We start from the raw sequence: 27,928 nt of genomic DNA, 5'->3' as shown, positions 1-27,928 counted from the left end.
CCTCGAAGTCTGTGAAGTTGTTTTTGTATTGTATGTACTATATGTCTGGAAAGGAATAAGCATAACCTATATATCCATGAGAGCTCCCAGATTCTGATAAAACACCCTCTGGCTTTCCCACAGGTGACAAGTGGCAGACTCAGTCATGGTGTTCTGAAGCCTTATCAACCATCTATACTTCTACAAAATGCTCCTCATTTTGATAGGAGTGCTGATTCTAAGCATTTAATTGTCTGAACCTCCAGAATGAGGTTGAAGAATAATTTTTAATGGGTAACACGTCCGTTGGAATGCACTTGTTGCAATCGGGTGTCGCTGAAATATTTCATTTTGTGTGATAATCCATTTTGAACTCATTTAAAGTTGGTGTTGTCCATTTGTATCAACATAAGTTAGATACCATTTCTTGCACTGGATTACACCATCAAGGACCTTAAACTAACTGGAACATGAGAGGAGAATACATATATTAATGATCAAAATCAATGTTTGTATCCCGTATCTATTTATTGATAGACCAAAAGGAACAGCTGCATAGCTCATGAGTATCACAGAGTAGTGTCCTTTTGGTAGGGTTTACACAACTGGCAAAATGGTTGAAATAAGGTGTGGGAAAAATAAACAAATCCAGTTTACCATTCTGTGATGCGTATAGTGACTTATGAATCATATATAATCAAGTGCTATAGTAATATAAACAATATATTATATTATTTATATAATTATAATATTATCAACAATAGTGGTAATAATAATGCATGTATGACAATTGTATTTATTTTTGTGCTATGAAATGTACAGATTTATAACATTTCAGATTGATTACTTTATAATCTCTGAAAGACAAGTTGGGATAGCAGTCAACACATAAACCTACTTCTACCTCTTAGCGTCCCCTGAGACGTCTGCGTCCCACCCAGCCATCTGGAAATGCAAATGCGCTACGCCAAATGCTAATAGCACTCGTTAAAACTCAAACGTTCATTAAAACACACATGCAGGGTACTGAATTAAATTGTGTGATTGTGAATCTAGCCAACAAGTCAGATTTTTAAAATGCTTTTCGGCGAAAGCATGAGAAGCTATTATCTGATAGCATGCAACACCCCGAAATACCTGAAGGCGACGTAAACAAAAGAATTAGCGTAGCCGGCGCTACACAAATAGCAGAAATAAAATATAAAACATTCATTACCTTTGACGAGCTTCTTTGTTGGCACTCCTATATGTCCCATAAACATCACTATTGGGTCTTTTTTTCGATTAAGTCGGTCCATATATACCCTAAATATCAATCTATGAAAACTGTGTGATCCATAAAAAAACACCGTTTGAAAACGTTACGTCATTTTTTTAAATCAAAAAAGTTGACGATAAACTTTCACAAAACACTTCGAAATACTTTTGTAATCCAACTTTAGGTATTAGTGAACGTTAATAATCTATCAAATTGATCACGGGGCGATGTGTATTCAATAGCTCCACGTCTTCAAATCATGTTCCGAAATCTCTCTTCCAAAACTTCCTTTCGGAGACCGGATGGAAAGGGGTCTCTCTTCTTCGTTTGACCAAGAAACAACGTCCAGGCAATTGACAAGACTGGTGACATCGTGTGGAAGCTGTAGGACTTGCAATCTAAGCCCCATTTAATTTGGTCTCCCATAGACAATACATGCAAGTGGCGCATTGATATTTTTTTCAGTTTTCAGTGATCAGTTTTTCTTGCGCTTTTCGATGAAACACACGCTCTGTTATAGTCACAGCCGTGATTTAACCAGTTTTAGAAGCGTGAGAGTGTTTTCTATCCACACATACTAATCATATGCATATACTATATTCCTGGCATGAGTAGCAGGACGCTGAAATGTTGCGCGATTTTTAACAGAATGTTTGAAAAAGTAGGGGGTAGGCTTAACAGTTAAATTGCGTCTTGGCTAATTTTATGTTTTTAATTAAAGTGACAACTTGAATTTAGACAATCAAATCAAATTTATTTATATAGCCCTTCGTACATCAGCTGATATCTCAAAGTGCTGTACAGAAACCCAGCCTAAAACCCCAAACAGCAAGCAATGCAGGTGTAGAAGCACGGTGGCTAGGAAAAACTCCCTAGAAAGGCCAAAACCTAGGAAGAAACCTAGAGAGGAACCAGGCTATGTGGGGTGGCCAGTCCTCTTCTGGCTGTGCCGGGTGGAGATTATAACAGAACATGGCCAAGATGTTCAAATGTTCATAAATGACCAGCATGGTCGAATAATAATAAGGCAGAACAGTTGAAACTGGAGCAGCAGCACGGTCAGGTGGACTGGGGACAGCAAGGAGTCATCATGTCAGGTAGTCCTGGGGCATGGTCCTAGGGCTCAGGTCCTCCGAGAGAGAGAAAGAAAGGGAGAATTAGAGAGAGCATATGTGGGGTGGCCAGTCCCCATCTGGCTGGGCCGGGTGGAGATTATAACAGAACATGGCCAAGATGTTCAAATGTTCATAAATGACCAGCATGGTCGAATAATAATAAGGCAGAACAGTTGAAACTGGAGCAGCCTCACGGTCAGGTGGACTGGGGACAGCAAGGAGTCATCATGTCAGGTAGTCCTGGGGCATGGTCCTAGGGCTCAGGTCCTCCGAGAGAGAGAAAGAAAGAGAGAAGGAGAGAATTAGAGGACGCACACTTAGATTCACACAGGACACCGAATAGGACAGGAGAAGTACTCCAGATATAACAAACTGACCCCAGCCCCCCGACACATAAACTACTGCAGCATAAATACTGGAGGCTGAGACAGGAGGGGTCAGGAGACACTGTGGCCCCATCCGAGGACACCCCCGGACAGGGCCAAACAGGAAGGATATAACCCCACCCACTTTGCCAAAGCACAACCCCCACACCACTAGAGGGATAATGAAGTACATGTGAAGTACATGAAGTACATGAAGACAATGAAGTACATGTGTAGCCAAATATTGATACTGTTCCATCTTTCAGTTTCGGTACCTCTGCACAAAACATGTATTTCTTGCAGAAGAATGTGATACTTTGGTACATGAAATGCCTTTAAATTCCCATTTAGCCTGTACAAAATGTTAACACGTATATTTTTGTGGAGAGCAAAAGATAAGACTGTGAAATAGTGCATTTATGCTGATTCCACTAATCATGTAAGGGAGGTATGTAAATACATGCATTTCTTCTTTTAATTTATTTTATTATATTTATTTCACCTTTAGGTAGGCAAGTTGAGAATAAGTTCTCATTTACAATTGCGAGCTGGCCAAGATAAAGCAAAGCAGTTCGACACATACAACAACACAGAGTTACACGTGGAGTAAAACAAGCATACAGTCAATAATACAATCGAAAAATAAGTATATATATACAATGTGAGCAAATGAGGTGAGATAAGGAGGAAAAGGCAAAAAAAAGGCCATGGTGGCGAAGTAAAACACTGGAATGGTATATTTGCAGTGGAAGAATGTGTAAATTAGAAATATAAATAATGGGGTGCAAAGGAGCAAAATAAATAAAGAAATACAGTAGGGAAAGAGGTAGTTGTTTGGGCTAAATTATAGATGGGCTATGTACAGGTGCAGTAATCTGTGAGCTGCTTTGACAGCTGGTGCTTAAAGCTAGTGAGGGAGATAGGTTTTTCCAGTTTCAGAGATTTTTGTAGTTCGTTCCAGTCATTGGCTGCAGAGAACTGGAAGGAGAGACGGGCAAAGGAGGAATTGATTTTGGGGGTGACCAGAGAGATATACCTGCTGGAGCGCCTGCTACAGGTGGGTGCTGCTATGGTGACCAGCGGGCTGAGATAAGGGGGGACTTTACCTAGCAGGGTCTTATAGATGACCTGGAGCCAGTGGGTTTGGCGAAAACTATGAAGCGAGGGCCAGCAAACGAGAGTGTACAGGTCGCAGTGGTGCGTAGTATATGTGGCATTGGTGACAAAACGGATGGCACTGTGATAGACTGCATCCAATTTATTGAGTAGGGTATTGGAGGCTATTTTGTAAATGACATCGACGAAGTTGAGGATCGGTAGGATGGTCAGTTTTACGAGGGTATGTTTGGCAGCATGAGTGAAGGAGCTTTGTTGCAAAATAGGAAGCCAATTCTAGATTTAACTTTGGATTGGAGATGTTTGATGTGAGTCTGGAAGGAGAGTTTACAGTCTAACCAGACACCTAGGTATTTGTAGTTGTCTACATATTCTAAGTCAGAACCGTCCAGAGTAGTGATACTGGACGGGCGGGTAGGTGCAGGCAGCGATTGGTTGAAAAACATGCATTTAGTTTTACTTGTATTTAAGACCAATTGGAGGCCACGGAAGGAGAGTTGTATGGCATTGAAGCTCGTCTGGAAGGTTGTGTCCAAAGAAGGGCCAGAAGTATACAGAATGGTGTTGTCTGCGTAGAAGTGGATCAGAGACTCACCAGCAGCAAGAGAAACATCATTGATGTACAGAGAAAAGAGTCGGCCCAAGAATTGAACCCTGTGGCACCCCCATAGAGACTGCCAGAGGCCCGGACAACAGGCCCTCTGATTTGACACACTGAACTCTATCAGAGAAGTAGTTGGTGAACCAGGCGAGGAAATCATTTGAGAAACCAAGGCTATCGAGTCTGCCGATGAGGATGTGGTGATTGACAGAGTCGAAAGCCTTGGCCAGGTCAATAAAAACGCCTGCACAGTATTGTTTCTTATCGATGGCGGTTAAGATATCGTTTAGGACCTTGAGCGTGGCTGAGGTGCACCCATGACCAGCTCTGAAACCAGATTGCATAGTGGAGAAGGTGCGGTGGGATTCAAAATAGTCGGTAGTCTGTTTGTTGACTTGGCTTTCGAAGACTTTAGAAAGGCAGGGTTGGATAGATATAGGTCTGTAAGCAGTTTGGGTCTAGAGTGTCCCCCCCTTTGAAGAGAGGGATGACCGCAGCTTCTTTCCAATCTTTGGGAATCTCAGACGACACGAAAGAGAGGTTGAACAGACTAGTAATAGGGGTTGCAACAATTTCATAGTTTTAGAAAGAAAGGGTTCAGATTGTCTAGCCCGGCTGATTTGTGGGGGTCCAGATTTTGCAGCTCTTTCAGAACATCAGCTGACTGGATTTGGGAAAAGCAGAAATGGGGAAGGCTTGGGCTTGTTGCTGTGGAGCGCAGTGCTGTTGACCGGTGAAGGGGTAGCCAGGTGGAAAGCATGGCTAGCCGTATAAAAATGCTTCTTGAAATTCTCAATTATAGTGGATTTTTCAGTGGTGACAGAGTTTCCTATCCTCAGTGCAGTGGGCAGCTGGGAGGAGGTGTTCTTATTCTCCATGGACTTTACAGTGTCCCAGAACTTTTTTGAGTTTGTGTTGCAGGAAGCAAATTTCTGCTTGAAAAAGCTAGCCTTGGCTTTTCTAACTGCCTGTGTATATTGGTTTCTAACTTCCCTGACAAGTTGCAAATCACAGGGCTGTTCGATGCTAATGCAGAACGCCATAGGATGTTTTTGTGTTGGTTAAAGGGCAGTCAGGTCTGGGGAGAACCAAGGGCTATATCTGTTCCTGGTTCTAAATTTATTGAATGGGGCATGGTTATTTAAGATGGTGAGGAAGGCATTTAAAAAAAAACAGGCATCCTCTACTGACGGGATGAGGTCAATATCCTTCTAGGATACCCGGGCCAGGTCGATTAGAAAGGCCTGCTCGCTGAAGTGTTTCAGGGAGCGTTTGACAGTGATGAGTGGAGGTCGTTTGACCGCTGACCCATTATGGATGCATGCAATGAGGCAGTGATCGATGAGATCTTGGTTGAAAACAGCAGAGGTGTATTTAGTATTTACAGTGCCTTGCGAAAGTATTCGGCCCCCTTGAACTTTGCGACCTTTTGCCACATTTCAGGCTTCAAACATAAAGATACAGTTTTATATTTTTTTGTGAAGACTCAACAACAAGTGGGACACAATCATGAAGTGGAACGACATTTATTGGATATTTCTAACTTTTTTAACAAATCAAAAACGGAAAAATTGGGCGTGCAAAATTATTCAGCCCCCTTAAGTTAATACTTTGTAGCGCCACCTTTTGCTGCAATTACAGCTGTAAGTCGCTTGGGGTATGTCTCTATCAGTTTTGCACATCGAGAGACTGAAATTTTTCCCATTCCTCCTTGCAAAACAGCTCGAGCTCAGTGAGGTTGGATGGAGAGCATTTGTGAACAGCAGTTTTCAGTTCTTTCCACAGATTCTCGATTGGATTCAGGTCTGGACTTTGACTTGGCCATTCTAACACCTGGATATGTTTATTTTTGAACCATTCCATTGTAGATTTTGCTTTATGTTTTGGATCATTGTCTTGTTGGAAGACAAATCTCCGTCCCAGTCTCAGGTCATTTGCAGACTCCATCAGGTTTTCTTCCAGAATGGTCCTGTATTTGGCTCCATCCATCATCTTCCCATCAATTTTAACCATCTTCCCTGTCCCTGCTGAAGAAAAGCAGGCCCAAACCATGATGCTGCCACCACCATGTTTGACAGTGGGGATGGTGTGTTCAGGGTGATGAGCTGTGTTGCTTTTACGCCAAACATAACGTTTTGCATTGTTGCCAAAAAGTTCAATTTTGGTTTCATCTGACCAGAGCACCTTCTTCCACATGTTTGGTGTGTCTCCCAGGTGGCTTGTGGCAAACTTTAAATGACACTTTTATGGATATCTTTAAGAAATGGCTTTCTTCTTGCCACTCTTCCATAAAGGCCAGATTTGTGCAGTATACGACTGATTGTTGTCCTATGGACAGAGTCTCCCACCTCAGCTGTAGATCTCTGCAGTTCATCCAGAGTGATCATGGGCCTCTTGGCTGCATCTCTGATCAGTCTTCTCCTTGTATGAGCTGAAAGTTTAGAGGGACGGCCAGGCCTTGGTAGATTTGCAGTGGTCTTCATACTCCTTCCATTTCAATATTATCGCTTGCACAGTGCTCCTTGGGATGTTTAAAGCTTGGGAAATCTTTTTGTACCCAAATCCGGCTTTAAACTTCTTCACAACAGTATCTCGGACCTGCCTAGTGTGTTCCTTGTTCTTCATGATGCTCTCTGTGCTTTTAACGGACCTCTGAGACTATCACAGTGCAGGTGCATTTATACGGAGACTTGATTACACACAGGTGGATTGTATTTATCATCATTAGTCATTTAGGTCAACATTGGATCATTCAGAGATCCTCACTGAACTTCTGGAGAGAGTTTGCTGCACTGAAAGTAAAGGGGCTGAATAATTTTGCACGCCCAATTTTTCACTTTTTGATTTGTTAAAAAAGTTTGAAATATCCAATAAATGTTGTTCCACTTCATGATTGTGTCCCACTTGTTGTTGATTCTTCACAAAAAAAATACAGTTTTATATCTTTATGTTTGAAGCCTGAAATGTGGCAAAAGGTCGCAAAGTTCAAGGGGGCCGAATACTTTCGCAAGGCACTGTATTCTTACCCATAATAGCGGCAGTTCGGGGCAAGGAATTAGGGCTAAACTAAGTGTAGCTTACTAACGTATCCAAGTGTTGTTTCTTTTTCTCTCTCACGCTTTCGCTCTCTCTCTTTTAAGTCTCCATCTTGTGAGATATTAATGTCATTCATGTGTTGGTCCGCTAGGGACACGTTGTCATCATATTATGTTTCTAATCAATAACCTATGCTTTGTGTGTATCTAATGCTATCATTTAGCTTGTTAGTAAATAAATAATGAAATAAACTTGTGTGGTACAGAATGATCAGTGAGACCCGGGTTTGTGCAGATTTGCGGAGTGTACGCTGTTCAAAATGAGACTGATATGAGGAAATTATTCATTAATGACTGGTAGGATATTTAAACAGTTAATTGTTACATAATTCATTTAATCAAGTAATAATTAAACCTAGTAGGTAATTATTCGATAAAAAGCAGTCCTCATATTAATGATAGTCACATCATGACAGGGTCAATGCAAATAGTCCGGGAAGCCATTTGATTAACTGTTCAGCAGTCTTACGGCTTGGGGTGGAAGCTGGCATCTATGTTCTCTTGATAAGTATGTGAATTTGACCATTTCCCTGTCCTACTAAGTATAAAATATAACAAGTACTTTGTATGGAGTGAAAAGTACATTATTAATGTAGTGAATAGGAAAACAATGAATAAATTGCTAATAAATTGCTAATAATACCTATTAAAGGCTTTATAAGCTACTTACATAGTCACAAATTATATTTTGGATTTATTATCTATGCTGATCAAGTCCCTAAATGAAGACGCATTGCTCACCACTGTCTCTCTGGCCCAATCTGACTCCCTCAACCTGCTCCTCCTCCTCAATAACTTCATCCTGAGTCTCAGTGACTGGCTCACTAGTACTAACAGTTCATTTTCCAAACATAATACATTCTTACATTGTATAAAGCAATTATTAGAATGAAGTAGAAGTTTAGATAAACATAAACACATAAACCTAAACATTATATTCACAAATGTATTCATGGTCACCTTACCATAGCTTCCAAGGTAAAGAATGAAATGATTTTGCCCTTGGTATCTCTGTCAAAATATGAACAAGAGCTAGCTAAGTCTACTGCACGTAGGCCTACTAAGAGCATTGTCTGCTGAAGTGATGTATCTCAAAGTGAGTGCTCTCAGACTTGTCCAACAACTAGCTAGCTAACAGTAAACTCTAACTTGAACTGAAAATACTTTGTCAACATTAGAAATGTGTAATGTATGAAAACGTAGCTAGCTAGACTATCTTACCCGTGGTCTGAAATCGGAGTAGATAGCCAGAGCGAATTTACCAGCTAGTATAAAGGTGCGTTTTAAAACCTCTTTTAAATATGTCCACTGTTTCGGCCTCCCTCAGGTTCTCTGGCAGGCTATTCCAGAGACTGGGGACATTGCAAATTAAAGGCTGTCTCTCCATGCCTTTTTGTTCTAGGCTTTGGAATAGTTAAAAGGCCAGTGCCAGAGGACCTGAGGGACCTACTGTAAGCATAACTCAAAAGCATGTCTAATATGTATTGGGGTTCACAATTAAAACCAGTGTAATGTGTGCTCTCCGTCTGGTCTTGGTCAGTACCCGTGCTGCAGCATTCTGTACTTTTTGCAGTTGACAAATGGTTTCCTTGGATAGACCAGACAGGAAAGCATTACAGTAGTCAAGCCTGCTTGTAATAAAAGCATGTATGAGTCTCTCTGTATCAGCCTGAGAAAGAAACGGCCACACCTTGGCAATGTTCCTGAGGTGGTAAAAAGCTATTTTGGTCACATTCATAATGTGTGATTTGAAATTGAGTTCAGAATCTAAAATGACACCTAGGTTTTTTACCTTGTGCTTTATCTTGCTCGTCTTGATTTAGCTGGAGGAAGTTGAGCCATCCAAATATTTAAATCACTAATACAGTCTAATAATTGATCTGTGGAACTAAAATCCTCTGGTGACACAGAAATGTTGTGTATCGTCTTGAACATTGTTTTTCCAAAGATGATGTGCGCACCAGCACCGCCTTCTGCTAGGGAGATTACTGTATTGCAGACATTTTATGCATAATTTCTAATGGAGTTAATATGGTTTTTGTGGGCGGATTATCAACATTTCTTTATTTGGGCGGCCCCAAAAAATGCTTTGGTGGCCGCCCAAGAGTTTTCAATGGCAGAAAAAGCCTGAGCTGCACTGGAAACGCCATCATGGTTACATTATCCCATATCTCGTGCAGGCTCCATGCTGTCTTAATGTAACCATGATTGCGTTTCCAGTGCAGCTCAGTGTAAACAATCATAACAGTAGGGTTGGTATTTTCTGGCAAGCTAATTCTAGGTGTTGAAGTCTTTCCATTGAGCTGTCCTTGCGTTCCGAATGAAATAGAAAGTTAGAACTGTATCCAGCATGTGTCCGAAGCGGAGCTTCCTTACGTTAAATATCCTTTACGGATTATTTTGACTTGATTGTAGTGACTTCTTTACCTTGCTGACATAGTCACTGCTCAAGCTGAAGCGGAGTTGTTTCTGATGCATACAGTCTACAAAGTCCCCAAATGTAAAGAGCACAGAGATCCAGGGATATGATGCAAAAAAAATGATTTATCTTTCTTTAAATAACCAAACAAAAGTATTCTCTGATTAATATAGATCATAGATTATGTGAAATTATATTTTCAAAAGAATTTGCTGCTCCTGCGTCTAGCTAGGACTCCTACTACACAAGGCCTAACTTCCTCCATTTATTCTGTACTTGCCACAGTGCAATGGGCAAAAGTGGGCAAAAGTGGGAGCCATATACTAAGGTACACTAAGGCACATTAATAACCAAAATAATACATCAATGATCAGGTATATTACACACAACATATAATATTTCAACAATATATACACACAGTTTTGTAGAAGGCATGAAGGTGGCATGAAGGTCAGGGTTAATGGAGTGTACACTCCCCCCCCCCCGCCTTCTGGAGATGAAACAGATCCCCCTGTCTCCTTTCATCCATCTTGTTTAGAGAAAAGGGGAGAGAGGAGGAAAAGAGGAAAGGGAGAAGGATAATGAGAAAGAGAGGATGAGAAAAACCCGAGCATGATCAATCTGCTCCATGAATAATTGAAGAGGGTTGTGTTTTGGAGAGGTCTCTTCTCAGCCCAGCCACAGCATCCTACAATGATTTCTCTCTTTCTACTCTCGTATAGTACATCTGATGCACATCCGGGACAGTGTAAACATTGATGATTCGAGAAAAGGCTCTCGGTGGGAGAGGAGAAGAGAGGAGTCGGTTACCTAATAGCACTTTGCGCTGGCTGCTCCTGCCGCTGCTAACGACGATACTCCTATATTCCCATTCTGGGCTCAGGAACATTTAGGGCGACAGGAGGAAGGAGGGATAACCAGAGCAGGGCTTTGAATCGTATGCCTATCCTATCGACCCAGCTGAGCACCCCCCCTCTTTTCTCCTTCTCCTTCTCTCCTCTGTGGATGCCCTCACTTGCAGCATGGACTCCGGAGGGGAAAGAGAGAAAGGGTGGATGGAAGACCAGTGGGAGAAATGGTAGGGAAACACTGCATCTATCTTTCCTATCCTAGGTGTCTACCACACTGGCAGAAATCTAGTTGAGGACTGGGTGACCTTGTGTGTGTGTGTGTATGTAACTGCTGAAAATATGTCGCTCGCTATGCTTCACTCAGTGTTATAGCATAGGACAGGGATGCCCTTGAATTAGAGAGGATGCATAGGAGAGAGGCAGAGAGAGAAGACAGCGAGATAGTGGAGGTAGAGGACTAGAGGTAGATGTAGCAGCTTTTATCATTTGGACACGTCATATACTGTAACTCTTGGGAGAAGAATACAGAATATGATATCACCAGGATGCTGGTATGTTGAAAGCACAGACTTGCTGACTCTGTGTTTGTTGTCATACGGTGTTGGATGTAAAAGGTGACCCATTAGATGGCACTGTCCTTATTATGCAAAACAAATGTGAGCAGCCGAGATTCATGAATGAACGGTAATGTTGAATGCAGCCTATTAATATGCCTGATTTGGGATGAAGAGGTAAATTAGCAGGAGAGAGAGTCAGGCAGACGTGGCCTTATTAATGACTCAATCATGGGTCTAATGCTTAACATGGAGAAGCCAGAAATGTGATAATTTAATCAGCAAATGAAGGAAGATTCACAGCCATATATGTCAGTAATTGGGTAATTCAATAAATCACAGTAAACAGATTCTCTCACTGTGTTATGGTTTATTATGAGTTTTACAGAGATTGGAGTTTTGCTCAAATTTGTGTTCGATAAAATGTTTGATTTCGAGGTTGATTCTGTTTGGTTGTGGCTGGCCCTGATTAGAATTATCCTCACTGGTCAGGATGTGTTAAAATCAAATCAATCCAAATAAATGGTATTTGTCACATGAGACGAATACAACTGTGAAATGCTTAGTCACAAGCCCTTAATCAACAATGCAGTTCAAGAAAAAAGCATTTTGCTACACCCGCAATAACATCTGATAAACATATGTATGCGACAAATACAATTTGATTAGATTTGATTTACAAAATTTACCAGGGGGGGGGATGAGTAAAAAAAAAGTATAAAAGTAACAAGAAAATTACATAACAGCAACAAGGCAATATGCAGGAGGTACCAGTAATCAGTCAATGTGCAGGGGTACAGGTTAGTCGAGGTCATTTTGTAAAGTGACTATGCATAGATAATAAACAGCAAGTAGCAGCATTGTAAAAACATAGGGTAAGGGGGGGGGTCAAAGACTTTTATCTCCCTCACCAACTTTACACATCTGCTATCTGAGCAGCTAACCGATCGCTGCAGCTGTACATAGTTCATCGGTAAATAGCCCACCCAATTTACCTACCTCATCCCCATACTGTTTTTATTTATTTACTTTTCTGCTCTTTTGCACACCAGTATCTCTACCTGCACATGACCATCTGATCATTTATCACTCCATTGTTAATCTGCTAAATTGTAATTATTCGCCTACCTCCTCATGCCTTTTGCACACAATGTATATAGACTCTTTAAAAAAAGAATTCTACTGTGTTATTGACTTGTTTATTGTTTACTCCATGTGTAACTCTGTGTTGCTGTCTGTTCACACTGCTATGCTTTATATTGGCCAGGTCGCAGCTGTAAATGAAAACTTGTTCTCAACTAGCCTACCTGGTTAAATAAAGGTGAAATAAAAAATACAAAAATAAAATGTAAATAGTCCGGCTGGGCATTTGATTAATTGTTCAGCAGTCTTATGACTTGGAGGTAGAAGCTGTTAAAAGAGTCTTTTGGTCCTAGACTTGGCGCTCCGGTACCGCTTGCCATGCAGTAGCAGATAAAACAGTCTATGACTTAGGTGACTGGAGTCTATAACAATTTTTGCGGCCTTCCTCTGACACCGTTCTGTATATAGGTATTGGATGTCAGGAAGCTTGGCCCCAGTGATGTACTGGGCCATATGTACTACCCTCTATAGCGCCTTACTGTCAGATGCCGAGGAGTTGCCATACCGGGCGATGATGCAACCGGTGAGGGTGCTCTCGATGGTGCAGCTGTAGAACTTTATGAAGATCTGGGGACCCTTTACAAATCTTTTCAGTCTCCTGAGGGGGAAAAGGTGTTGTTGTGCCCTCTTCACAACTGTCTTGGTGTGTTTGGATGATGATAGTTTGTTGGTGATGTGGACAACAAGTAACTTGAAACTCTCGTCGAGCTTCACTTCAGCCCCATCGATGTTAATGGGGCCTGTCCGGCACTCCTTTTCCTATTGTCCACGATCAGCTCCTTTGTCTTGCTCACATTGAGAGAGGTTGTTCTCCTGGCACCACACTACCTGGTCTCTGACCCTATAGACTGTCTCATTGTTGTCAGAAATCACTGTTGTGTTGTCAGAAATATTAATGATGGTGTTGGAGTCGTGCTTGGCCACGCAACTGTGGTTGAACCCGGGAGTACAGAACGGGACTAACCATGCACCCCTGAGGGGCCCCAGTGTTGAGGATCAGCGTGGCAGGTGTTGTTTTTTCTCTCCAATTCCGTGGTAGTTAGTGTCTTGTCTCATAGCTGCAACTCCCGTACAGACTAGGGAGAGGTGAAGTTCGAGAGCCGTATGTCCTCCGAAACACAACCAAACCAATCCACACTGCTTCTTGACACAATGCACACGTAACCCGGAAGCCATCCACACCAATGTGTTTGAGGAAACACTGTACACCTGGCGACCGTGTCAGTGTGCACTGCGCCCGGCCCGCCAAAAGAGTCCCTAGTGCGCAATTGGACAAGGACATCTCTGCCGGCCAAACCCTCCCCTAACCAGACAACGCTTGGAAAATGTTATGCCGCCCCATCGATCTCCCAGAGCCTGGACTCGAACCCAGAATCTCTAGTGGCAGAGCTAGCCTGTGAGCCTTGACCTTGATCAAAGCAATTCATGGCTTCCGACGTGACTGTTACAGGTTGGTAGTCATTTAGGAAGGTCACCTTCGGTTTCTTCTGCACAGGGACAATGGTGGCCTTTTTGAAACATGTATGTATTACAGACTCGGTCAGGGAGAGGTTGAAAATGTCAGTGAAGACACTTGCCCGTTGGTCCATGCATGCTTTGAGTACAAATCCTAGTAATCCATCAGGCCCTGTGGCTTGATCACACAGTCGTCTGGAACAGCTGGTGCTCTTATGCATGATTCAGTGTTGCTTGCCTCGAAGTGAGCATAAAAGGCATTGAGCTCGTCTGGGAGGCTCGCGTCACTGGGCAGCTCGCGGCTGGGTTTACTTTTGTAATATGTAATATTTTTCAAACCCTGCCACATCCGACGAGCATCAGTGTCGTAGGATTCAATATATATCTGCATTGACACTTTGCCTGTTAGATGGTTTATTTAAGGGCATAGCGGGATTTCATATAAGCGTTCGGATTAGTGTCCCATTCCTTGAAAGTGGCAGCTCTTTAGCTCGGTGCAGCTGTTGCCTCTAATCCATGTCTTCTGGTTGGAGTATGTACAGTGGGGCAAAAAAGTATTTAGTCAGCCACCAATTGTGCAAGTTCTCCCACTTAAAAAGATGAGAGAGGTCTGTAATTTTCATCATAGGTACACTTCAACTATGACATACAAAATGAGGGGAAATAAAATCCAGAAAATCACATTGTAGGATTTTTAATGAATTTATTTGCAAATTATGGTGGAAAATAAGTATTTGGTCACCAACAAACAAGCAAGATTTCTGGCTCTCACAGACCTGTAACTTCTTCTTTAAGAGGCTCCTCTGTCCTCTACTCGTTACCTGTATTAATGGCACCTGTTTGAACTTGTTATCAGTATGAAACACACCTGTCCACAACCTCAAACAGTCACACTACAAACTCCACTATGGCCAAGACCAAAGAGCTGTCAAAGGACACCATAAACAAAATTGTAGACCTGCACCAGGATGGGAAGACTGAATCTACAACAGGTAAGCAGCTTGGTTTGAAGAAATCAACTGTGGGAGCAATTATTAGGAAATGGAAGATATACAAGACCACTGATAATCTCCCTCGATCTGGGGCTCCACGCAAGATCTCACCCCGTGGGGTCAAAATGATCACAAGAACCACATGGGGGGGACCTAGTGAATGACCTGCAGAGAGCTGGGACCAAAGTAACAAAGCCTACCATCAGTAACACACTACGCCGCCAGGGACTCAAATCCTGCAGTGCCAGACGTGTCCCCCTGCTTAAGCCAGTACATGTCCAGGTCCGTCTGAAGTTTGCTAGAGAGCATTTGGATGATCCAGAAGAAGATTGGGAGAATGTCATATGGTCAGATGAAACCAAAATAGAACTTTTTGGTAAAAACTCAACTCGTCGTGTTTGGAGGACAAAGAATGCTGAGTTGCATCCAAAGAACGCCATACCTACTGTGAAGCATGGGGGTGGAAACATCATGCTTTGGGGCTGTTTTTCTGCAAAGGGACCAGGACGACTGATCCGTGTAAAGGAAAGAATGAATGGGGCCATGTATCGTGAGATTGTGAGTGAAAACCTCCTTCCATCAGCAAGGGCATTGAAGATGAAACGTGGCTGGGTCTTTCAGCATGGCAATGATCCCAAACACACCGCCCGGGCAACGAAGGAGTGGCTTCGTAAGAAGCATTTCAAGGTCCTAGAATGGCCTAGCCAGTCTTCAGATCTCAACCCCATAGACAATCTTTGGAGGAAGTTGAAAGTCCGTGTTGCCCAGCAACAGCCCCAAAACATCACTGCTCTAGAGGAGATCTGCATGGAGGAATGGGCCAAAATACCAGCAACAGTGTGTGAAAACCTTGTGAAGACTTACAGAAAACGTTTGACCTCTGTCATTGCCAACAAAGGGTATATAACAAAGTATTGAGAAACTTTTGTTATTGATCAAATACTTTTTTCCACCATAATTTGCAAATAAATTCATAAAAAATCCTACAATGTGATTTTCTGGATTTTTGTTGAAGTGTACCTATGATGAAAATTACAGGCCTCTCTCATCTTTTTAAGTGGGAGAACTTGCACAATTGGTGGCTGACTAAATACTTTTTTGACCCACTGTACGTACGTACGTACGGTCACTGTTGGGACGACGTCGTCAATGCACTTATTGATGAAGCCATTGACTGATGTGATGTTGCAGTCTGTGCTAGCAAAACAGTCCTGTAGTGTAGTATCCGCTTCATCTGACCACTTCCGTATTGAGTGATTCACTGGTACTTCCTGCTTTCGTTTTTGGTTGTAAGCAGGAATCTTGGAGGATAGAGTTATGGTCAGATTTGTAAAATGGAGGGCTAGGGAGAGATTTCTTTGAGTCTCTGTGTGTGGAGTAAAGGTGTTCGAGAATTTTTTTCCCTCTGGTTGCACATAGTTTTTAATCCAGTGCATTGATTTGGGACATTTTGTCCTTCATACTGTAGGGCTCTGCATTGAAGAAGAATATACACAAACACCATTATTTTGTCCTTCTTGTTACTTTTCCCCTCTTTCCTATAACTGTTTAGGAAAATCTCTGGCCTGGCTCTTGATGTGCTGAGTCAGGGAGTGTTGATAGCTGTGTGTGTGTGTGTGTGTGTGTGTGTGTGTGTGTGTGTGTGTGTGTGTGTGTGTGTGTGTGTGTGTGTGTGTGTGTGTGTGTGTGTGTGTGTGTGTGTGTGTGTGTGTGTGTGTGTGTGTGTGTGTGTGTGTGTGTGTGTGTGTGTGTGTGTGTGTGTGTGTGTGTGTGTGTGTGTGTTCGTTTGCACGCATGTGTTTTTTGGCCTGAGTTTACGTACATGCTTTTCTATGCAGACGTGTCTGTGTGTGTGTGTGTGTGTGTGTGTATTTAACAGCACAGGTGGTGAAATTACAAAGAAATAGCTACGCTACAAGCTACTCCTTCTAGTTACGCCGTGGATCCGAGCTAGTTAGTGACGAGCTATGCCCTTGACCCAAACTAGTGCGGATTAGAACTAGCTACCTATGCGATAACCAGAGTAAGTGCCAGAGCTAGACCAGAACTAGTGTGGACCATAGCTAGCTACTAGCTACACCCTGGACCAGAGCTAGTTAGTGCATACGAGAGCTATCTAACTATTAGCTACACTCTGGACCAGAGCTAGTGTGCAGATGGGTATATGCGCAGTGCACTCACGCCCTGAATCTGAGCTACACCCTTGACCAGAGCAACACCTTGGACCAGAGCAATGCCCTGGACAAGAGCTTGTGCACAGACAGGCATATGCACATCTCACTAACTCCCTGGATCAGAGCTATTTACGTATTATAGCTCTTGTCCAGGGTAAACAGAAGCTAGCAGTATGAATGGAGTGATGTCTGACAGTTTCTGAAGCCAATGTTTTTCTAGATATGGCTACTGTATTGTGATCACTACATCCAATTGGATTTGGATACTGATTTAAAGCAGATTTCTGCAGCATTAGTAAAGATGTGATTAATACATGGGGATGATTTAATTCATGTGCTGTTTGTAAATACCCTGGTATGTTGACTGCTAACCTGAACTAGGTTGCAGGCAATGATTACTATTTTGAAGCTTTTTCTTGAGTGGCAACACATACATTATCAAGCATTTCATACGTATTATCCAGATGCTGACTGTTATCACTTGGTTGTCTATAGCAGCACCCCACAATCATGTTCTTTAGGTGAGGCAGATGAACCTGTAGCCAGCAATATTTCACATGCAATCCTCTGTAAGCTTTACAGGAATGTGGTTCTGAATATAGACCACAACACTGCCCCCCATGGGCATTTCTGTATTTTCTGTAGATGCTGTAATCTAGTATTGCTGCCACTGTATCATCAAAGGTGTTATCTAAGTGAGTCAGAATTTGAATGTCATCTGTCACTAGCAAGTTATCTATTTCATGAACGTTGTTTCTGAGGCTAAATACAACTATCGTTCAAAAGTTTGGGGTCACTTAGAAAAAACATTTGTCCATTAAAATAACATCAAATTGATAAGAAATACAGTGTAGACATGGTTAATGTTGTAAATGACTATTGTAGCTGGAAACGGCAGATTGTTTATGGAATATCTACAGTACATAAGCGCACATTACTCCTGTGTTCCAATGGCACGTTGTGCTAGCTAATCCAAGTTCATCATTTTAAAAGGCTAATTGATCATTAGAAAACCATTTTGCAATTATGTTAGCATAGCTGAAAACTGTTGTCCTGATTAAAGAGCAATACAACTGTCCTTCTTTAGACTAGTTGAGTATCTGGAGCATCAGCATTTGTGGGTTCAATTACAGGCTCAAAATGGCCAGAAACAAAGACCTTTCTTCTGAAATCCATCAGTCCATTCTTATTCTGAGAAATTAATGCTATTCCATGCGAGAAATTGGCAAGAAACTGAAGATCTTGTACAAAGCTGTGTAGTACTCCCTTCACAAAACAGCGCAAACTGGCTCTAACCAGAATAGAAAGAGGAGTGGGAGGCCCCGGTGCACAACTGAGCAAGAGGACAAGTACATTAGAGTGTCTAGCTTGAGAGACAGATGCCCCACAAGTCCTCAACTGGCAGCTTCATTAAATAGTACCCGAAAAACACCAGTCTCAACCTCAACAGTGAAGAGGCGACTCTGGGATGCTGTTGACATCAGCAAACCACTCGCCCACACAACACCATACACACTGTCTGCCATCAGTTGAAACCGGGATTCATCCGTGAAGAGCACACTTCTCCAACATACCAGTGGCCGTCTGTTACAACGCCAAACTGCAGTCAGGTCAAGACCCTGGTGAGGATAATGAGCACTCCACATAGCTCACAAATAAATCTACAATTTGAACAACTGTAGAAAGATTTGTGAGCAACTGTTCAGAAATCCCTAACATTTACAACTGTGGAATGTGCATTTGCACATTCAAAAAGTGATTGTGGATCTGTTTTAGGTGCTTACAGAATACAAAAAATAATCCTTCCTGTTGATGTATTGTCTCCATTCATTAGGGTAATATTTGTGTCATTTGACAAGCAGAGTGATGACATCATGGCTGTGTCCTTTTTGGGAGAACACCTTCTAGCTAGAAGAAGAAAGAACAACTTCATGAAATGTGAGTGTTAACTTTTATTTATTAAACAAATTATTTTAAAAAGTTCAGTAGATTTAAATGTAACTATTGGGGCATGCAACGCCGAGTGTGTGCTTTCGACCTCAGCCCTCTAACCAAGCTAGCTAACTAGCAAAATTTGGACAATCCAACAGCTAGAATGCGATCTCATCAGTTCTTTAGATGAACAACCAAAGTTGAACTTACTAGTTAATTCAGGAATGCGTCAATTAGGAAGAATTGCTCAGTTTTAAAATCTTGATTTGCTGATCTGGCTAACACTCTAATGAGAAATGTTGCAAATAGGCTGTCTCATGATTGTCTCATCGACAACGATGAGACAGCCTATAGGGAGGAGGTCAGAGACCTGGAAGTGCGGTGCCAGGACAACAATCTCTCCAGATCCTCAAAATGTTCTACAGCTGTGCAGCGGTGATGCGTCCTGACCGATTGCATCAACGCCTGGTATGGCAACCTCTTGGCATCTGACCATAAGGCGCTGCAGAGGGTAGTGCATACGGCCAAGTACATCACTGGAGCCAAGCTTCCTGACATATACTAGGCGGTGTCAGAGGAAGGTCCAATATATACTTGGTGGTGTCAGAGGAAGGTCCAATATATATTAGGCGGTGTCAGAAGAAGGCCCCAAAGATTCTCAAAGAGTCCAGTTACCTAAGTCATAGACTGTTCTCTCTGCTACTGCATGGCAAGCGGTACCAGAGCACCAAGTCTAGCACCAAAAGGCTTCTTAACAGCTTCTACCCCCAAGCCATAAGACTGCTGAACAATTAATGAAATGGCTACTCGGACTATTTATGTTGATCCCCTTTGTTTTTACAATGGTGCTATTCGCTCTTTATTATCTATGCATAGTCACTTTACAAATGATCTCGACTAGCCTCTACCCTCGCACATTTTTATGTAATTTTCTTGTGTTACTTTTTTCACTTTAGCTTATTTAGTAAATATTTTCTTAACTCCATTTCTTGAACTGCATTGTTGGTTAAGGGCTTGTAAGTAAGCATTTCAAAGTAAGTTGCATGTGACAAATAACATTTTATTTTAATTTGATTTGAAATCATCTTTTTCAACCTGTTTTCTTTCAGGACAAACATGGCAATTGATGCTTTGGCAGGACAAATCACTCTTTTCCAATCGGTGTGGAGGTAAGAAATTGTAATATTATCTGTTAATTCTTTCTGTTTTTTGCTCCATTTAGGTGTGCTTACTAGCTAGCTGAGAAATTTGTTACGCTCCCTTCCTTATTAATATGTTGTTTCCTAGTCAATACATTCCATGATTACTGTCGGTTCAATCTCTCTCTGTATTGAAGTACCACGTAAAAACGTTTGGCTGGTATGCCCTCACCCATGGTTGGCTGTGAATGCCCTCACCCGCTGTATACTTTATAACTGATTAGCTAGGTTCTGCCCGGTTAGAACATGATAGTCTTGATAGTCACCACCACACACACACACACACACACACACACACACACACACACATGTGCTCCGATTCGAGAGTGTTTATATGATTGTGTTAATCCGAATAACTTTGGAATCTTATTGTTGTGGTTCTATTATTACACAGCATGTAAAAATGAATAAAACTCCTCTGCAACTTAAATGTTGATGCATGCACAACATTGACATTCGTGTTATTGGCGACAATAAAACGTCCTCAGAGCTGTGGCTAACTATGTCTGGAGACTACGAGCCTCGTACAATGAACTTGGGGCCTAGTAAAGCAGTAGGCCTTAAACCTGGTGGGATAGACCACTGCCTAACAACTAAGGACGGGGACTGAGATATAAGCAGGGCAGATCTTCCGCTGCATGTGATGCAGGTACTCATATTCCTTCATAAGCTCCCAACTGAGGAGGTTTGGAGCAGGGGTGGTAGTCTCTTAGATGAGAGATGTGTGTAGCCTCGCAACTCATCTTCCTCAGGTGAATGATGGCTTTGTGTGGTGGTTGGCGCAGAGGTGGGTGGTGACAGGCATCTCATATGTCTTAGGGATGCAGGATAACTCTTCTGTATCCTGCGGCGTGGAAACAACTTTTATTATGGGTACTTCAACATCTCAAATATAGAAGATCAGAATCCATCATCTCGAAGGACCATGTAAAAACTATTGATCGCTAAATCCGGGGAAATGACAGACCATGTAAAAAACTGTTGGTCACTAAATCGTCTAAAAAGACCACATAAAGGTCCCCACCACACACACAGACACAGCTGCTTCTATTTGAGGATGTTTATATGATTGTGGTAATCTGAATGACTTGGAATCGTATTGTTCAAGTTCTACACAGCACATAACCCCCCCCGCCTGCAATTTCAATTCAGCAACAGCTGACAACAAATTCAAATTCTTTGATTGGTTGGGAATGGTAGGAAGATGATGGGTGAGGGACAATTTAGGCTAAGCAGGCAAACTACCAGGACTGTGAGGGAAAGTTAGGTAGAGAGGAGCAGGTTGTTTTTTTTGTTTGTTTGTTACAAGCAAATTTATTCTACTCATACTGTAAAGACTTATATCAGTAAAAATGATTAACTTGAAAATAATAATAATGTGAGGGTTTAATTGTGTAACAATGCACAGGCCATGTTATGATGATGGTTCAAGATAATCTGATAATTGTTATGAAGAAAATGTTTTGAAGAAGAAAATTAAACTTGACCAAGTTTTTGAATATGTAAAACTGCATAATGATGGCACATTGAATAGCAGAAACAAAACTGATTCTCTCTCTCTCACACACACACGCACAGGGGAAGGAGTTAACAAGTCATCAGGAACAGCAACTGTGTGCTACTGGCTTGAGTTCCAGCTGCACCATTGAGAGCATTTTGACTGGCTGCATCACCGCTTGGTATGGCAACTTCTCGGCATAGGGTACTGTGCACGGCTCAGTTCATACCTTGGACTGGGACCCAGTCACCCAGTCACCTCTATACCAGTTGGTGTCAGAGGATGGCCTTCAAAATGATCAAAGACTCCAGCCATTTAAGTCATAGACTGTTCTTTCACTTACCGCACAGCAAGTGGTACCGCAGCACAAAGTCTGGGACCCAAAGGCTCCTGAACAGCTTCTACTCCCAAGCCATAAGACTGCTAAATAGTTAGTTAAACAGTTAGTCTAGGTAGCTATTTGGTTATCTGCATTGACCCATTTTTTATTCCTAGTTATATGTACATCAGTGGAGGCTCCTCAGTGGAGTAACGGCAAGACCTCACGGAATTTCTTAAAATGTAAATAGTGAAACATTACAAAAGCTATGCTTTTTAGATAAAACTATAGTAAATACATTCACATCACCAAATAATTTATTAAAACACACTGTTTTGCAATGAAAGTCTACACTAGCCTAAACAGCACTCTGTACAATAGCACCATTGTGTGGCTGGAGAGACAGCTAGTTTATGTCCTCCTCTGGCTACATTGACTTCAATACAAAACCTAGGAGGCTCATGGTTCTCACCCCCTTCCAAGGACATACACAGTCATTTTAACAACTTCCGGAGGGCGATGTCCAACCTATCAGAGCTCTTGCAGCATCAACTGACAAGCTGTCCACCCAATCAAAGGATCCGAGAATGGATCTAGTACTGAAAGCACGAGTTACAGATAGCTAGCACTGCAATGTATAAAATGTGGTGAGTAGTTGACTCAAAGAGAGAGAAAGACAATAGTTGCAGTTTTGAACAAATTAATTCCTTGAAAAATGAAGCAGCAAGAGAGAGAGCAAGCTATATTTCGTTGTATTATTTTCACTTTCACTTACTTAGCTAGTGAATGCAGATCGCTAGTTTAGCCTACTCAAACACCAGGCTCAAACAGAGGGATGCTATATTAGCTAGCTGGCAATGGCTATCCAACACTGGAACGTTTCCAAGTCAAGGTAAGCTTTTGGTTTTATAAATGTATTGCTTGACTGTACACTGTACTGCATGATTGTAGCGGGTTTACAAACATGTTAGTTCTAGTAGCAATGTTGACTATGATGTTAGCTAATATGGTGACACCGATGTAGGCTGTATGTAGAGGTTCTGAAGGTTTGGCTTGGAACATTTTTTTTGCCTGGTCACAGACAGCTGATGTGTTATTGCACTGAAGTCCACAAGCGAAGGGAAAAGAAGAGAAGAGGATTATACAACTAGCAAAGTGGTAATGCTGTTTATATGTGGTTGCTATGAAAGTGAGCTGTGTTTGCGTGTGAACAGGGATGTGTTCATTCTGCCGATTCTGTTGAAAACTTTTCTTAAACGGAAGCAAATGTCTCATGTAGTGGCCTAAATCTATCGATGTTACAGAATAGGCATCCTTGAAGAAGTGTTTTTTTAGGATATTCAAATCAAATGTATTTACAGTGCCTTGCGAAAGTATTCGGCCCCCTTGAACTTTGCTGCACTGAAAGTAAAGGGGCTGAATAATTTTGCACGCCCAATTTTTCAGTTTTTGATTTGTTAAAAAAGTTTGAAATATCCAATAAATGTCGTTCCACTTCATGATTGTGTCCCACTTGTTGTTGATTCTTCACAAAAAAATACAGTTTTATATCTTTATGTTTGAAGCCTGAAATGTGGCAAAAGGTCGCAAAGTTCAAGGGGGCCGAATACTTTCGCAAGGCACTGTATATAGCCCTTCTTACATCAGCTGGTATATCAAAGTGCTGTACAGAAACCCAGCCTAAAACCCCAAACAGCAAGCAATGCAGGTGTAGAAGCACGGTGGCTAGGAAAAACTCCCTAGAAAGGCAAAAACCTAGGAAGAAACTTAGAGAGGAACCAGGCTATGAAGGTGTGGCCAGTCCTTTTCTGGCTGTGCCCGGTGGAGATTATAATAGAACATGGCCAAGATGTTCAAATGTTCATAAATGACCAGCATGGTCAAATAATAGTAATGACAGTGAACAGGTCAGGGTTCCATAGCCGCAGGCAGAACAGTTGCAACTGGAGCAGCGGCACGGCCAGGTGGACTGGGGACAAGAAGGAGTCATCATGTCAGGTAGTCTTGAGGCATGGTCCTATGGCTCAGGTCCTCCGAGAGAGAGAGAGAGAAAGAAAGAAAGAAAATAAGAGGGAATTAGAGAGAGCATACTTAAATTCACACAGGACACTGGATAAGACAGGAGAAATACTCCAGATATAACAGACTGACCCTAGTTCCCCGACACACAAACTGCCGCAGCATAAATACTGGAAGCCGAGACAGGAGGGGTCAAGAGACACTGTGGCCCCATCCGATGATACCCCCGGACAGGGCCAATCAGGCAGGATATAACCCCACCCACTTTGCCAAAGCATAGCCCCCACACCACTAGAGGGATATCTTCAACCACCAACTTACCATCCCGGGACAACCCAGGAGGGGGGAGGAGGAGTGCCAACCCAGACAGGAAGACCACGTCAGTGACTCAACCCACTCAAGTGACAAACCCCACCTAGGGACGGCATGGAAGAGCACCAGTAAGCCAGTGACTCAGCCCCTGTAATAGGGTTAGAGGCAGAAAATCCCAGTGGAGAGAGGGGAACCGGCTGGGCAGAGACAGCAAGGGCTGTTCATTGCTCCAGTGCCTTTCCGTTCACCTTCCCACTCCTGGGCCAGATTACATTCAATCATAGGACCTACTGAAGGGATGAGTCTTCAATAAAGACTTAAAGGTTGAGACTGCGTCTGCATCTCTCACATGGGTAGGCAGATCATTCCATAAAAATTGAGCTCTATAGGAGAAAGCCCTGCCTCCAGCTGTTTGCTTAGAAATTCTAGGAACAATAGGAGGCCTGTGTCTTGTGACTGTAGCATACGTGTAGGTATGTACGGCAGGACCAAATCGGAAAGTAGGTAGGAGCAAGCCCATGTAATGCTTTGTAGGTTAGCAGTAAAACCTTGAAATCAGCCCTTGCCTTAACAGGAAGCCAGTGTAGGGAGGCTAGCACTGGAGTAATATGATCCATTTTTTTGGTTCTAGTCGGGATTCTAGCAGCCGTATTTAGCACTAACTGAAGTTTATTTAGTGCTTTATCCAGGTAGCCAGAAAGTAGAGCATTGCAGTAGTCTAACCTAGAAGTGATTCTGATTTTTGCAATGTTACACAGATGGAATAAATCTGCCCTTGAAACAATCTTGATATGTTCATCAAAAGAGAGATCAGGGTCCAGAGTAACGCCGAGGTCCTTCACAGATTTATTTGAGACGACTGTACAACCATCAAGATTAATTATCAGATTCAACAGAAGATCTTGGGACCTAGAACAAGCATCACTGTTTTGTCCGAGTTTAAAAGTAGAACGTTTGCAGCCATCCACTTCCTTATGTCTGAAACACAGGCTTCCAGCGAGGGCAATTTTGAGGCTTCACCATGTTTCATTGAAATGTACAGCTGTGTGTCATCCTCATAGCAGTGAAAGTTAACATTTTGAATGAGATGACTGTGTCTGCATGTTGCATGTGTCGAGGGAGTGCTTTCCGGTATCTGGGTGCAGAGCAGCTGAAGGGAGGGAAACAAGGAGACCAGAAGAGAAAGATGCGGAGAGAGCAGGAGGGGGCATAGACTGGGTAAGAGAGGTATGTGGGTGTCAAGTTGTGGAGGGCTTTGTATGTGACGATCTAATGATAAATACTGTTCATCTGCCTCACCTAAAGCCCATTCTTGTGTGAAGCTGCTATAGACCACCAAGTTCTAACAGTCAGTATCTGGATAATATGTGTGAAATGCTTGATAATGTCTGTGATATCAACAGAGTAGATTTTCTGGGAGATTTAAATATTGACTGGCTATCATCTAGCTGCCCACTCAAGAAAACATGTCAAACTGTAACCAGTGTCTGCAACCTGGATCAGGTTGTCAGTCAACCTACCAGGGTAGTTACAAACAGCACAGGAATTAAATCATCAACATGTATTGATCACATCTTTACTGCAGCATTAGAAAATTGCTTTAAAGCAGTATCCAAATCCATAGGATGTAGTGATCACAATATAATAGCCATATCTAGGAAAACCAAAGTTACAAATGCTGGGCCTAATGTAGTGTATAAGAGGTCATACAGTAAGTTTTGTAGTGATTCATATGTTGATGATGTAAATAATATTTGTTGGTCTGTGGTGTGTAATGAGGAGAGACTGCACTTGACGCATTTATGAAACTTCTTATTCCAGTTACTAATAAGCATGCACCCATTACGAAAATGACTGTAAAACTGTTGAATCCCCTTGGATTGATGAGGAATTGAAAATTGGTATAGATGAGGCAAAAGGGATGGCAGTTAAGTCTGGCAGCCCAACTGATTGGCAAACGTACTGCAAATTATGAAATCATGTGACTAAACTAAATAAAAATGAATGAATGAAACAAAGATAAATGAGAAAAGAATGACAGTAAAAAGCTTTGAAGCACCTTAATTGAAATTTTGGGAGGAAAAAAACAACTCGGCTCCTTCATTCATTGAATCAGATGGCTCATTCATCACAAAGCCCACTGCTATTGCCAACTACTTTAATTACTTTTTCATTGGCAAGATAAGAAAACTTAGGGATGACTTAGGGATGTGAAATGCTGACACTATACATCCAAGTATATTGGCCCAAATTATGAAAGATAAGAATTGTACTTTTGAATTCCGTAAAGTCAGTGTGGAAGAGGTGAAAAAATGATTGTTGTCTATCAAGGTCTGACAATCTTGATGGAAAATTACAGGATAATAACTGACGATTGTGGGGGCGATCTTGTTAGACTTCAGTGCAGCTTTGACATTATTGATCATAGTCTGCTGCTGGAAAAATGTATGTGTTATTGCTTTTCACCCCCTGCTATAATGTGGATAAAGAGTTAACCAGTTGGATATAGGGGGCGCTATTTGAATTTTTGAATGAAAAACGTTCCCGTTTTAAACAAGATATTTTGTCACAAAAAGAAGCTTGACTATGCATATAATTGACAGCTTTGGAAAGAAAACACTCTGCCGTTTCCAAAACTGCAAAGATATTGTCTGTGAGTGCCACAGAACTGATGTTACAGGCGAAACCCAGATAAAAATCAAATCAGGAAGTGACGCATTTTTTGAAACCGCCTCATGCCAATGACTCCTTATATGGCTGTGAAGGAGCTAGGAGTCAGCTTACGTTTTCCACGTTTTCCCCAAGGTGTCTACAGCATTGTGACGTCTTTTTAGGCATTTCCATTGGAGAATGGCTGTAAGAGACCATATAGGGCGAGTGGTTGCATGGTGTCTCCCGGAGAAAACCTTGCGTAAAATACTGAGGTAGCCATTTTTCCAATCGTTTCTTATGAGAAACCAACTGCCTCGACGGATATATTATCGAATACATATGACAAAAACACCTTGAGGATGGATCCTAAACAATGTTTGCCGTGTTTCTGTCGATATTATGGAGCAAATTTTGAAAAAAGTTCGGCGTTATAGTTGAAGTATTTTTCGGTTAATTTCTCAGACAAGCAGGATGAACAAACGGGACGTTTTTCGCCCCCAAAAATATTATTTTTGGAAAAAGGAACATTTGCTATCTAACTGGGAGTCTCCTGAGTGAAAGCATCTGAAGTTCTTCAAAGGTAAATGATTTAATTTGGTTGCTTTTCTTATTTTTGTGAAAATGTTGCCTGCTGCCAGCAGAGCCTAGCATAGCATTATGCCATGATAAACGTACACAAATGCTTGTCTAGCGTTGGCTGTAACGCATATTTTGAAAATCTGAGATGACGTTGTTGTTAACAAAAGGCTAAGCTTGTGTTTGAATATATTTATTTCATTTCATTTGCGATTTTCATGAATAGAAAAAGTTGCATTATGCTAATGCTTTGTAGTTTAAGTATTTTTCGGTCGATTTCTCAGCCAAAACTGATGAACAAACG

At 41.9% G+C, this 27,928-nt stretch overlaps 1 protein-coding gene and 1 long non-coding RNA gene across 2 annotated transcripts in view; both read left to right on the top strand.

Annotated features, from left to right (window-relative positions):
* The first annotated feature begins 10,215 nt into the window (after positions 1-10,215).
* LOC112264159 (C-Jun-amino-terminal kinase-interacting protein 1) overlaps positions 10,216-27,928 on the top strand; it is a 144,495-nt gene continuing 126,782 nt past the window's right edge. The window contains exon 1 of the mRNA XM_042330731.1: positions 10,216-11,026. Within this exon, the coding sequence (XP_042186665.1) occupies positions 10,971-11,026 (56 nt within the window). The 5' untranslated portion in view covers positions 10,216-10,970. The remainder of the gene's footprint in view (positions 11,027-27,928) is intronic.
* LOC121847835 lies at positions 18,625-22,662 on the top strand. The gene is made up of 3 exons (XR_006084701.1): positions 18,625-19,055; positions 20,159-20,218; positions 21,827-22,662. It is a non-coding gene; the product is annotated as an uncharacterized LOC121847835 (long non-coding RNA).

This window comes from Oncorhynchus tshawytscha, linkage group LG12, assembly GCF_018296145.1.
Source record: "Oncorhynchus tshawytscha isolate Ot180627B linkage group LG12, Otsh_v2.0, whole genome shotgun sequence".
Classification (NCBI taxonomy): domain Eukaryota; kingdom Metazoa; phylum Chordata; class Actinopteri; order Salmoniformes; family Salmonidae; genus Oncorhynchus; species Oncorhynchus tshawytscha.
Note: the sequence above shows the minus strand (reverse complement) of the source record. Positions and strands in the feature narration are given on the sequence as shown.